Here is a 14,134-nt window from a genome sequence, read left to right as displayed (position 1 = left end):
TTCTGTCCAAGGGATATTCTGATTCAAAGTCTTCAATTTTAAGAGTAGGTTCTTCTGCAGGATTGTCACACTTTCTTAGTTTTAATGGGAAAACATTTTCTTCAAAAATGACATCTCTGCTGACAAAAAAAAATGTTTCTTCTTCATGTCAATTTGTAGCCTTTAACGCCTTTAGAATATCCTACAAAACACATTCTGTAGCTTTGGGATTGAGTTTGCTTCCTCTTGAGTGGGAGCGAACATGACTCCAGGCTCTGCATCCGAAAACTCTGAGGTGGTCTGTTTTGCTTCCAGACCCTGACCATCTTTCTTCTGGAATATCGCCATCAATTGCCATAGATGGGCACTTGTTGTGGAGATAGGCTGCAGTGGCCATTGCTTCAGCCCAAAACCTGTGATCTGCTCCGGACCTGATAACTAAACATCTTGTCATTACAGTTAGTTGTCTTTTTATCCCATGTGCAGCGAGGTACTTGTCGAATTTTCCACTTATGTATTCCCCACCATTTCCACTTCTCAAGAATTTGATTTTTCTGTTTTCGAGATTTTCTACCATGCAACGGTACTCCTCAAATTTTTCTAGTACTTCACTTTTGGCTTTCATGGGGAATACTGTGTTATAGTGAGAAAATTCATCCGTGAAAGTCACAAAGTAATTTGAGCCTCCAAAGGAAGGGGTTAGAAATTTTACCAACAACATCTGAATGTATAACTTCTAGGATGTCTTTAACTTTTGTACTAGCGGCTATTGGAAATTTCTTCCTTTTCATTTTTTCCTGAATACAGACTTCGCAAAGTTCATTTACTAATACTGTTGATTTCAGGTTTCTGCCGATGGGGGACAATATTTTTTGTTGTACAAAAATGTGGATGACCAAGTCTACGATACAGCAAGTCGGCACTTTCAGTTTTCGTAGCGTAGGCAATTGCCATCTTTTTTTCGATTATGTATAGTCTTCCTTTTTTCTCACCAGATAAGAGTATCTCCATTCTTACCAATCACTTTGGCTTTTCCTTCAGCAAATTCTACTTTTAAGCCTCTTTCTTCAATTCTACCAATGGATAGTAGATTTCCTCCTAGTTCTGGAACATATAGGACACTTTCAATAGTGACATTTTTTTCTCCATCTTCTCTAACAGAAAAAGAAATATTTCCAATTCCAGTCACCTTTATTCTTTCTGAATTAGCAACTTCAACATCAGATGTGTACTTCTTAAGGTCTGAGAATTTTCTTTTATCAGAGGTCATGTGTTCTGTAGCTCCACTGTCTAAAATCCACAGATTACTTTTTCTTGATTTTTCTTCGTTTGCCAGAAGTGCAATGTTTGTCTTGAGGTCAACTGCAGTTTTGGCATGCTTTTGGTTCTGATATTTGCCCTCTTCACAATTTTTAGATATGTGCCCCCACTGGCCACAGCTGAAGCATTTACTACTTCTTCCTCTGTTAGTTTCTTCTTCATTTGGCTTTTTAGCTGCATACTTCTTGATGGGTTTTCCAAATGCAGGCTTCTTCTGGTTGGTGGCAAAACCTTTAGTGTGAAGAGCTTGTTCTTCATGATACACTTTGGCTGAACTCTCATTTCTAATTATACTTTTCTCTTCTACAAGTAGCCTTTGTTTCACGATCGTAGTTGTCAGATTTGCTTCATCTTTTTCCAAACTTAGGATGGGCGATTCATAACTTCTAGGCAGTCCCATTAGCATCACTAGGGCCACTTCTCTATCTGTGAATGCATATTCACCATTAGCTAATTTTCTGTGTAAGTCCATTAATCTTGCTAGATAGGATTGGACGGACTCATTTGGCTTCATATTTATGTTAAATTCTCTCATAAGTTGCAGTACATGAAGCAGACCGAATTTTGTATGCATTTCTTTTAAACAGTTCCAGGTGTCTCTGGCTCTAATACAATCTCTGATATCATCTAGAAATGTATCTTCAACTATGAGGAATGATAGGGTAAGAGCTTCATCATTATTTTTCCTCTCCGCTTCATTCATTTCTATTCCATATCCGGGTTCCACTGCTTCCCAACATCTCTTCTGCACCAGCACGGCACGCGAACGGATACACCATATGTGATACTTATCGCCGTTTAGTTTCGGCATTTTATAATCTTCAGATGTCATTCTTCAAGTAAATGTATCGAGCATTCACAAAAAATATTTTTGTTTACTTCGTCAAAGGATGGTTATCCGCTCACTTCAGATTCACGACGTGGTTAGGCTTCGGTGCGATCTTCAATCCTTGATCATAATGGCTTTTCCTTTTGAGCTTTTCGTGCTGATAACATGATAAAGTTTGAGTTATTCATGGGTTAAAGAAACGACATAGGCCAGGTTGAACAATAAAAAATATATTGGGAATATTAGGTTACATGGGAACAAGCAACCACAGCAATGCACACCATATAGGTACTGAATGACAACAACACTACTGTTGCAAAATTTCATAAAGTAAATGTTGGGACTGGCACATATACACATATTTTTAATACAATTCAGGTATCTATAAAAAATTTAAGAGGATTTGAGACAAAGGTTCTAGAATGAATATTTAGCAGTATTTGTCTATATTATGCCCAAAAAAAGATTGCTGGTAGTCAAATCTGTGGTATAGTTTTAATAGTGATGATTTTAGAAAATATATTACTGTTTGCTTGGTGGTGTTTTACAAATGTATCCAGGATGTAATGGAATTCTCTGCAGTGCAACATTAAGAACATCTCAAGGTAAAAGGGGATGATGCAATTTGGCCAGTTCAATTTCATGGCCAATGAAATGTTTCAGTTAGCCAGTTGAAACTGGCTAGTGGCCATCAATAAACTTTTAGAGACATTAGGCTATTTCGAAGCAGGAGAGATGAAAATGAGCAATGCCTTTGCTGGGACTCGAACCACAGACTTCTCGAATATGCGTGCTGACCACTACATCACGAAGGCGCGCTAAGAAGGCAGGAGAAATACTTTATTTACTCCCCCTTTGAAAGGGTGACTGGGGTTTTAGGGGACCCAATTGCCAAATCCTGGTGATGAAGAATCATCATTTTAGTTCAGGTGCCACTGTAGAGACGTTAGTTTATTTCGGAGCAGGAGACATGAAAAATGAGCACTGCCCTCATCGGGACTCAAACCACGAACCTCTTGAATATGCTCTGAGCATGCTGACCACTGCACCACGAAGGCACGCTAAGAAGGCGAGAGAAATACATTGTAAACTAATGGATGATGACTTAAACAGCCAACAGGAAGCATGCAGGATCTTGGTGGCCTTCTCCACCATTCCTGCTCAAAAATGCATTCTTTTCTCTGATAGATATGCTATTTAGTTTGGAATTAGTTTTATACTGAGATTCACTGGATTGGAACATTCACATATGGGCAAAAGAAAACCCACATTTTTACCAAAAAATTTAGAACAATCCATCACATGTCATACTTTGGGCAGGGATAACTGAAGAAGACATCTTTAGTCCATACTTCTTTGAGTAATCCATGACCCAGGTTACTTATCTGGAAATGTTGAATCACTAGCTTCTTCCACAATTGCAGCATTTGGACCTCAATGACATGGTTGTTTACCATTATTATGTAGCTCTTGCCCACTTTGCATTTTGTGATTGGGAACACCTGAAGTAACTGTTCACTGGCCAGTGGATAAGATATGGATTTGCAAACTCACCAGCCGTTGGTCACCTCAAAGTCTGGACCTTACGACACCAAACATTGCCCTGTACGGGATCATCAAATCATACACGTCAGGGAGAAGCAGTACATGGGCAGTGATGCTGTGTGGGCTAGTATGCTTGAAGCTTTCCAGCATGTGACACTTCAACTGATAAATCGGATGAGTAAGAAGATATTCATGCTTATCAACCTATGCATGGATAATTGTGGTGCACATACAGACATTTTGTATAAGTAACTGTAAGTGTTATCAAAGTTATGATGAAATATTTAAACATGTAAAGAGACTTTCTGGCCATGCACATTGGCAGTATAGATGAATTTTAAAGTCATATCCTTTATCATAATAGCTGCTTAGTTTTATAATATTCATGTTATGTTGAAACTGATAGCTCAAAGGCATGAAATGAAAAAATAGAAAAAAAAAATAATAATAATGGCTCTTTTAGCTCTTCCATTTTTGAGCAGATAGTTCATAGGCTTGCTCACAATGTGAATGATATTTATTGATCACTTATGAAAAAAGGGAATATATATAGTGCAACTATGCACTAATGAAATGATTAAAGTTTCATTCATATATGTTATATTAAATCAGATATTTGTAAATTGTGCATTAAGTTGGAAAATGAGTTAAGCATGAATGTTGTTAGGCAATGGCCTTCTCAGGGTGACTTATTGGGAAAGAGAAGTGGGTTTCTAGTTTTAATTCTTATTCTTTTATCTATTTTAATGCTATTTGGCAATGCCACTAATATAGACAGTCAAAAGTCGTTAATCCGGACTCGTCGGGACTTCAGCGATTCCGGATTATAGATCATCAGTTTAAATCTGGTAAGATGGCAAGCAGAAATTATAAAATTAAAAATATGAAACCATAATTTATGAAATAAAGAACAATTATGATCTAAAGGGTATCAAAATTTACAAAAAAAAAAGCTTAATATTTATTTGTTTACTTTATTAAACATTTCTTTCAATGTAAGTTATTTAAGTTTCTTCGTTTTTTATGTGATAATACATTCTCTTTAATTCTATAAACAGACATAATTTCTTGTTCAGTTACAAAGTTCCGCTGTTCAAGTCCTATAATTGCTGTGTCTACCAACGAATTTGTCAATTGAAATTTTTTCGTTTTCAATAACCTCTGTCACTTTTTTCGCTATCGGAAGCGAATTATCATGACGAGGAATTTGTTTTAAATCATATCAAAGACGGAGTACAAGATGAAGTACTACATTTAGTAAGGAATTATAAGCCAAATAAAATAAAAATATCTGCCCTGAAGATAAGGATAGTGCTGACAGATCAACTTCCAATTCATTGCGTGCCGCGGCGTTAAAGATAAACAAAGTTTAGATAAACAAACGTTAAAGTTTAGATAAACAAAGGATATGCCTTTATCCATTTTTTGCAGCAATTCCACTTTTTTTTTAATGAACTTCGAAATATACTTTCGCTTTGTAGATCCTTTACATATTAATAAATATATATCAGAAATTCTATTTGACATAATCGAAAGTTCAAGCTTACTTTTATAAAATTGCTCTAACAATCTGCAAAAAATAATAAGCCGGATCCAATTCGAAGATTTAGGAACAACGCAATCTGCAACATTAACTGAAATAGATAATTAGATAATTTTAGTTTAGCTTATACCATCCGTTATACATTAAACGCGCACTCGTAAACGTATTTTGCGCACGCGCACAAACATATTCGCAGCTGTAAAGATCTTACGTGCATGCATCAACGCAACACATGCGCAGAAAGTTTGTAGCTTTGAGGTCCGGATTATAGATCATTCCGGATTATGGGTGTCCGAATTAACGACTTTTGACTGTATTTAGGAATGTAGAGTTTTCGATTTATGTTTATTGCCTTGGTGTGTTTAATTTTTGTCTCTATTATTTAACTTTATTAACTAGAAATAACTCTTAATTTTCATACGTTATTCAATTGAATAGTGCTAAAAATATCTAATCAGAAGTGTGGTAAATATTAAGGGTCATTGTAAGAGATGCTGTGATGTGAAGGAGTTGTGCAAGATGGCATGGTAATTACAAACTGCATGCACTATTAGGTTTAGGTTGGGCTTAGATTAAGTCCCAGACAAGGCATTGACTGATATAGTAAGACAATGTTTCTAAAGGATGGATGGAAGCATTTGATGCCTCTTTACTTGAAGAAAAAACTCATCTTGAGAGGTGGGCAATAAGAATATAAGGGATAAAACCCTGAGATTTCATCTGCTGAATGTGTAACTTATATATGAACAGGTTGGCCTTAGAAAGTTCTCCACAAAGGCATCTTCCCCTTAGACAGATAGCCCTTACGTGCTTATAATGTTTGATGCTGGGGAGGCCATAATTGATCAAACCAAATCATTCGCTGGTATCTCTTGGTTGAAATAAGAATTTGACTCATGCAGATAACTCTTTTGCTTTAATAAAATAATTTGGAGAATTACCTGAAGGTCTAATTTAAGATCTGATGGAGAGGGTTTTGCAGAAATGTTGGGGTGCAATAGTTTATTTGCAGTGAATCAAATCATTTGATTTTGGATATTGTCCACAGGTTGGAGAGATGATATTAGAATTGTGTGTCACTGAATTAGAAGATGTTGCAGAAGATGTATTGAACAGACGAAATGTGCCTTTGCCTGTAGTACAAGAAACACCTCATCCATATCCTGATAATGTGACATTAAGCAATGTGGTCAGAATTCCTGGTAAGTTGCTTAATATATGGAAATTTGTAACCATTGTTTCATGCACTACATAAATCTGCATAAGTCAGCAATATGTGTTGATACATATTTGTTTTCTTAGCATTACACCTTAATAATCAGCTAATATGTATGTCTGTATATAATATTAGATTACAATCTAAATACTAATAGAGCGTTTAGATATCTTAGGTAAAAAATAGAAATATCCGTAGGTCCATTTAGTTCTTTCAGTGTGAAATGCATTATTAGTTCACTAATACTCTGACTTCCAAAAGTTAAGCATGCAGTGCAAATTAGCAATTTTCAAAAGCAAATGACATTGTGCAAATATCGTTTGTTACAGCCTATCATGATTATCTGTTCAAATGTATGCTAATGAGGCAGTCTTTGAAGAGGTTCATATAAATGCTGGTAGGAAGTGTTTTTAACTTTATTAGTATAGTTTTTAATGATATTCATGTATGGAAGATGAGTTGATAAATAGCAGATACTTAGTGTTGGTATACTATGGAATCTATTTAAGCAAGACAGTATTCAAAGTTTTTTTTTTTTTTTTGGCACAGATCATTTGGTAATTTCTATAATGGAGAAACACTTCCAAAAATATCAAACAGTTGGCTGGAGGCCTATGCCCAGTTAACCAAACGTTACTACCCTTTTCTGAAATTCAATACATTTCTATAGTTTCCATAGTAGTTCAAAGAGTGACCTCTACAACTGATACATACAAGGTTGCAGGATTATTTGCTAAGGCAATATTTGCCTGTTTTATATAGAATCAAAATTAAAACAAAATAGAATTAAAAGCAATAAAAATGAAGATAAATTTCTTACTGTGATCCTTCATGTGTTTATAATGTTTGATGCTGGGGAGGCTGTATTTTTCATTCCATGATATTTTCTGTTTCCAACATTCTTGTAGTAGGGATTTTGACAACAATAAATGGGCATGTGTTCTCAAATGATAGTATATATTTGTGGCAGTATGGCTAATATTTTCCTTTTTTTAACAGGAGGATCTACAATTTTAAACTGTACATCCTATGTCAGATCCCACTTTAATGTACTAAACGCACTGAACTGTACTAAATTTTCTTCATTTGGATTCTAATTCGGAATATTTTTTTTGGTATATTGAAAATTTTGTTCTAGTACTTCAAAATTGCAACTGTAATTATTATCTAAGCTAATTAATAAATATGGTAATTTCTCTAACTAAAAAAACTCTAAAACAGCAATGCTCCTGTTGAAGAGATTTGAAATCACCAAATAAAATTTAAACTATAGGTGTCTCTCTTCAACTGTCCAGAATGGGTAATCAAACAGCCAAGGAATGATACTGATGACCCATCCAAGAAAGCATTTAGAAAGATTCACTAACCCATATTTTTGCAATTTATCAAAAACCAAGCAAAATTAGCTCTCGTGCTTATCTTCATCCACTGAAGCCATAAATACATCATCGAAGTAGGGAACATAAATGTCTAAGCCAGGAATTCTTGATGAATAAACCTTTGGAATGTTTGACTTGTGTTTCATAAACCTAATGGGGTTTTAAGGAACTCAAATAATCTAAATGGGGTGGTAACAGCTATTTTGGGCACGTCCTTTGGGTTTATAAGGATTTGCTTTATACAGCCTAGCCAAATCAAGAGTTGAAAAAATATTTTTTCAAAAAAAAATCTCAGTGCTGTCTTGAATATGTGGCATGGTATACCTGTCAGGAATAGTCGCAGCATTCATGCAGTAATAGTCACCATAAGGATTCCAGTCACCATTAGCCTTACAGACCATGTACAGAGGTCTAGCCCAAAGACGTTTGAATGGCTGAATGATTCCTTGTGACATGAAATACTCTTGTCATGCTGCCTGGAATAAATTCCACAACAAACGATGAGGCTTAATATGCACAGGAGAGCTCTAGTCTCAATGTTATGGAATATTGCTGAAGTCTGATTATTGTTGATTTTATACGAAGGATTAGTCAGCTTGGGATACTCAGCTAGTAACTTATCAGATTTAGAGTCACCAAAAAGTAGGTATGCCTAAATCAAAAGAACTCGTAAACAATTTGCCACACAATGACAAAGATGTTTTAGAATCGATGAGACAATTATTAGTAATATTGCCGTGTAGATGAAGGGATCGTACAAATGAACAGGCAAGTACTCAAGTCTAAAGACTTATTATTTCGAACTGAATGAAGAACTACTTATATACGGCTGATGAGCATACTGGAACATTCCAGACTCAAAATGTTCTGGAACATAAAGAAAACAGATTAATAAGAAGGAAATTTACAGAAAAACCAATTATCAGGCATCTTGCCTTTGATAGGTTTTGAGCCCAGGACCTTTGGGTTTTGAGTGCTGTGTCTTCTCCACTAAATTATGAGGAGCTTAATCGAAAGGAGCAATTTTTGCTACATTTCCCCCTTCTTAGGAAGAAGCAGTGTCCCGCTGCGATCTGGTCTGGCTTCTGGTAACAGGTTTCCTGGAAATATCATCATCTAGTTGTACTTTTGGATCAAGACAAGGCTTCAATCTCAATACGTGAATGATATCCTTTGAATTCCGTTGTTTCCTATTTTGTTCTGTGAACAAACTTGAGTGCATGAACTTTATAGAAGCGCGCGAGAAAAACCAATGAAGATTTTTTGCTATTCAGAAATTTCTACAAACAGACAATGAAATCAGGGTATTTAGAATTATTTTAATATGATTTTTCAGAGCAAAGATGAGGATTTGGAAAATGTGTTTTGATGTAAATATGAGGTAACATGAAATATAGGCGTTCTTGCTATCCTTCTCCTTCAATATAAACACGATTCAGTTTTTTATTTAATTTAAATAATATGAAGATATCATTTTTTAAAATGCATACTTTCAAAAAGTTGTTAATGTAATCTAAATGAATCTGTACAACACAGAGCCGTACCTTTTTTGGGTGAATCAGACATTTGAAAATAATGGGGTACATATACTGTATGTATAAGAATTTGGAACGTAATAAAAGTGTTTAGGAGAAGTAGTTATGAGATTAGTTTCAGATATTAAAATCTGATGATAAGACCCTGATGCTTTACTTTTTTTAACCCTTTGAAGGGCACCGGTACATACCAGTTGTTTGTCAATTTTTTAACCTCGGAAAAAATTATAATTTCTCTATACCAAAAGCTATAATCGTAAGTTTCTAGTGTTTCCTTTCGATTCTAAATAGTAGCACCACCCTATGAATGCTCAGTATTTTGCAGTTATGACATTAATATACCTCGTTCGAAGGTATCATGTTTGAAGATTGATCAATTCTATTGAAGGGAAAGAAAAATTCCAAATCTGCAAATATATGACATACATATGCTGGACCTTTTATATTTACTGCATTTCAATCAAAACTGATAATTAAAAGAAGATTATGTATACGTTTTTAATACAGGTATACAATATATACCGGCGCCCCTACTGAGGGTACCTTGCCAATAGATGGCAGCACCAGGCTTCTCCTTCTCTACTGTGAGAGATGACAGCATTTCTTTACATTATAATAGTTTATGATGTAACAATTTGTTTATGATTAGTTTACAAATTGTTTAGGATTCAGTATTATGTTCATGAAGGGATGGGGAATTTACTGACTCTGCACTAGAACTGAATACAAATATTTTTTTTTTTTTTTTTTTATTTATTCTTTTTTCACTCTGCGCAAGTTTCATTCATCTCTATTTAGCAAAAAATTTTAACTTCAGCACTTCACCCTTTCCCAAGAGAAAGATTCATCGATTTCGAAATTGCTATCTGGGGTCAAAATTTTACACAATTGTAGGCGTGTTAGTCTCCAAAAGACACCCTTTGCTTCCTGTTTTCCAAAATCCTAGAATCCAAGGAAAATGAAAGGAGGTGATTGACAACTGATTTGTCATTCGGGAGTCAAACCTTCTTCCCTTTGTGTGGTGTGATAAGATCACACAAAGAGAAAGCTCGCTTAAAATACGGGAAATGGAAGTGCACTGAAGATCCATCTCTTAGTGTAATCACAAAAATTGCTGATTTGAAAGCATGCTTTTATTCTTATCGTCTTTGTTAATTTCAGATGAAAGACTAGGGAATGCAAGAGAAATTTAGCATTAGGTTGTTTTTGAAATAAATTTCACAGTTTGTGAAATGAGGGAAAATATTTCTAAGGCCCATTTTAGATGCAAACTAGAATTTATCCAAAAGTTGAAAAGAAGCCCTCTAGGAGGCCAAAGGAGTTGAAAATCGAAATAAGAGCTTTCTGGTGTATAAAATAATAAAGTTGTTTAACGGCGTTTCTTCCTGAACAAAAAGATACATTACAACCTATATTTACAAAAAATCAAAAATGGCGCTTTATGGTCCTCGATAATGTAGTAAGGTATGTGTGCGTGAGGGTGGTTCAGCCGGGTTTCATCATTAAATTGCATAAAAACATATATTTTATTTTTTAAATTTTAAATTTCTACTGAAATTTTAAAAGTTTTTGTCTTCAGACTTGCATAACTCTACAGATGCACATAAAAAGTATGCAAAATTAATTTGAAAATCAAAAATTAACAATTGGCACCTACCTGGAAAAAAATGTCTTAGAGGGGCACCGGTATAAAATATATACCGGCTATCAAAATTTAGGATTTTGCTCTAGATTTTTTTTAAGTCTCAATTTTGTGTCTTTAGGGTCCATAAGTTATAGTTCATGCGAAATTTTACCACAATTTAAATTATTTTATATACCGCCCCTCAAAGGGTTAAAGTACTTAATTTTTCTTTAAACTGGACTTTCTTTAAAGGTTTCATTTGATTCCTTTATTGAAATCAGAAATGATTTTAAACTGTTAAAATGCCAAAAAGGCATCAATACATGATTTAGCAATGATGTTATAGTTTTTTTACTAGACAAGAATTAAAGAAACAGTTTCCTTAGTGTACGTTTAACTGAAGATAAATAGATTATTTGATTTTTTAATATAAAAAAATGAAAACACGGTGTGAAATGAAATATGAAAACATGTTTATGCCTTTCATTTTAGAAACTACACAATTAAAACTGAATTTCAGTTATTCTTAAGTTCAAATTGAAATTGGCTGTATTTATGAAAATAAAAGTAATTCCACTACTTAATTTTGTAGGAATAACTTGACAACTTTTGTTAAAATTAAAAAATAACGAAAATATAAAACTCCTCCTCTTACACTAAAAGAAATATTTGTTTGTCCCACAGTATAATGCAGCGCAATTATACGGAGTTTTCAGAACCTTCAATGCCCACCAGCAGCCGAGCGGTAAAGTCGCTGATCACTGGTAGTTCAGTCCGAGGTTTGAATCCCGTGAACAGCCTGGCTGCATGAGTTCGTGGTTTTCCCTATGTGTAACGTATATATGAGGCAGTTTCCCTTAGAAAGTCCTGCACGAAGGCATCCCTTCCCTTAGGCAGATAGCCCTCGAGGCTTTGCCGTGATTAAATAATCTAACCTAACCAGAACTCCGATTGACTCTTTAGGAATTGGCTTTCTGTTATAAAATTTCCAAATGAATTTATTTGCTTATTTAAATGTGGCAAAGAACTGAAGTCTGTCCCAATGAAAAGAGTTCCATGAAGTTATATTTTACCTTAAAGTCAGTTTTTCTTCCCCTGTTTGGCAAAGACTTTGATTCATCAATGTTTTATAATATGCAAATTTCCAAGTTATCCCAATGAAATTTTTAGATTCCTTTCTTAATTTTTCTAAGCTTTTTAAATACGATCGCCGAAATTAGTATCTTTTCAATGTCTATTTCTGCAAATGATACATTAAAGCAAAACTAGATGTGATAAGCTTAGATAATTAAATTAGATGTAATTAGAGGGTTAGATGTAATTTTTAAGTTTATAATAACAAAATAAAATATCTTGTTTGCAGAAGGGAAATATATTAATTTAAAATAAAATTATTATTTCGAATAAAGTTTATCAGTAAAGCTTAATTATACATTTCAATTTATAGTAATTTTCATTACATTTATAAAATTGTCTGCAATAGGTTAACTTTCTTAAAATACAATTTGTAATTCGGTTTCTTTATAACATGAAGTAACTTGTACTTTTAGAGACAAATTAGTATTAATTTATACTCTTTGGTCACAAGTGAAATTTTAACTTCCTTCATATATAAGTAAAGATGAAATATAATTTCCTATAATTTTCTTATTTTTATATTGTTATCATGTAAATAATTTATGTATCTATTTTAAATATTAATACCACAAATATATTCTCTTAATCTCTCAAGTAACAAATACTTTTGCACAGGTTTTCATGTTTCTTTTAATATATGAAGTGAATACAAGTTATTTTCCTTAGAAAGTCCTCCACAAAGGCATCCCTTCTCTTAACCCGCGAGCACACGCGCCAAAATTACGAACACGAGAAGGCGCGCTGGGTATGTCATATTCAAAAGAAATTAACATGTTTTAAATTACATTAATAATATAAATATGAGTATAAATGTGGATTGACATAATGAACAATGAACTTTAGAATATTTTAAAGAATATAATAAACGAAGTACTTAACACAGTTATTTTGCAAATCTCAGGCAGACTGAACACATATGCTCTATACAAATACTGATATTACATTTCTCACACAGAAACCGTGTCTTTTTGTCCTTGTTTTTAGGGCCCTCAGCACATTTTCTGTAAACTTTTTTCATCTTTTTAGATGGTGTTTCCATGTTGCAATTTCCTGAAATTATTTTTGCTTTTAGTTTCAAAGGGAGCATGATTTGCTGCCGCCGTTGATTTGAGTAATCTTCCACTTTCGAATAACTAGTATTTCCTAGAATTTTAAAGATAATGCTTTTAGAACTAGTCCCAACATTCTTTCGAAATTTGTTTTTCTTCCATACCAAGCCATTTTTACCAACATAATTTTCATCATTTCATTGATTTTCTAATTCACAATCTAATTCAGTGTCTGTATCACTGTCTATTGATGAATTATAAATACTTTTGTGTTCTTCATCTATTAATTCTTCCTCCTCTTGTCTAAATGTTTCATCATCTATTGAAATGGTTTCTGGCATATTTCTGAACCTTTTCCATTTCTTTATCATAACTTAGATGCCGCGCCATGCTGACTAACTAAGAAAGTGAGGGTGAAAATCTGAGAGACGCGAGAAGGCACGTGGGTGTCACATACCAAAACGGTACAATTCCTGGAAAAGTATTCAACGAATCACTCCACGGTTTCCCAGCTTCATGAATGTGACCTTGAATTCAGCTACAAAAGATTTCGTCCATTTCCAGGAAGGGGGTTTTGAGATAAGGGACATAGAATATGCCACCGGGTATGATATACCCGGCGCGCATGCTCGTGGGTTAAGTAGACAGCCCTCGTATGTTTTGCCGTATTCAAATATTTTGACCTAAACTAGGAAATATTTTTCTCTAACTAAATCTCTTAATAAGGAAATTGGGTTACTTTAGCAATACAAATATATTATACGTAAAAGTTTGACATAATTTGTGAAAAGAAAAGATTGAATATGATAAATTTTAAAACTCAGAAATTTACATATAGAAAACATGTAGTGTGTGTTCTGTGTTTTAAAGTAATGCACCACTTGTAAAGTTATAATAATTAAAAAATATGTTCTATATAACTAAAACGTGGTTATGGAATTCATGCATCATCTATAATGTGGCTATAAGTACCACACA

General features: G+C 34.0%; 1 protein-coding gene across 2 annotated transcripts in view; it reads left to right on the top strand.

The window, feature by feature from the left end:
* HERC2 (E3 ubiquitin-protein ligase HERC2) overlaps positions 1-14,134 on the top strand; it is a 599,575-nt gene that overhangs the window by 455,531 nt on the left and 129,910 nt on the right. For both annotated transcript variants that reach the window (XM_085808058.1, XM_085808057.1), the window contains exon 62: positions 6,265-6,418. In XM_085808058.1, the coding sequence (XP_085664184.1) occupies positions 6,265-6,418 (154 nt within the window). The remainder of the gene's footprint in view (positions 1-6,264; positions 6,419-14,134) is intronic.

The sequence above is a fragment of the Stegodyphus dumicola genome, chromosome X1 (assembly GCF_044657685.1).
Source record: "Stegodyphus dumicola isolate Sdum_Otavi_A_Nest chromosome X1, ASM4465768v1".
NCBI lineage: Eukaryota > Metazoa > Arthropoda > Arachnida > Araneae > Eresidae > Stegodyphus > Stegodyphus dumicola.
This window is presented reverse-complemented; position numbering and strand designations above follow the sequence as displayed.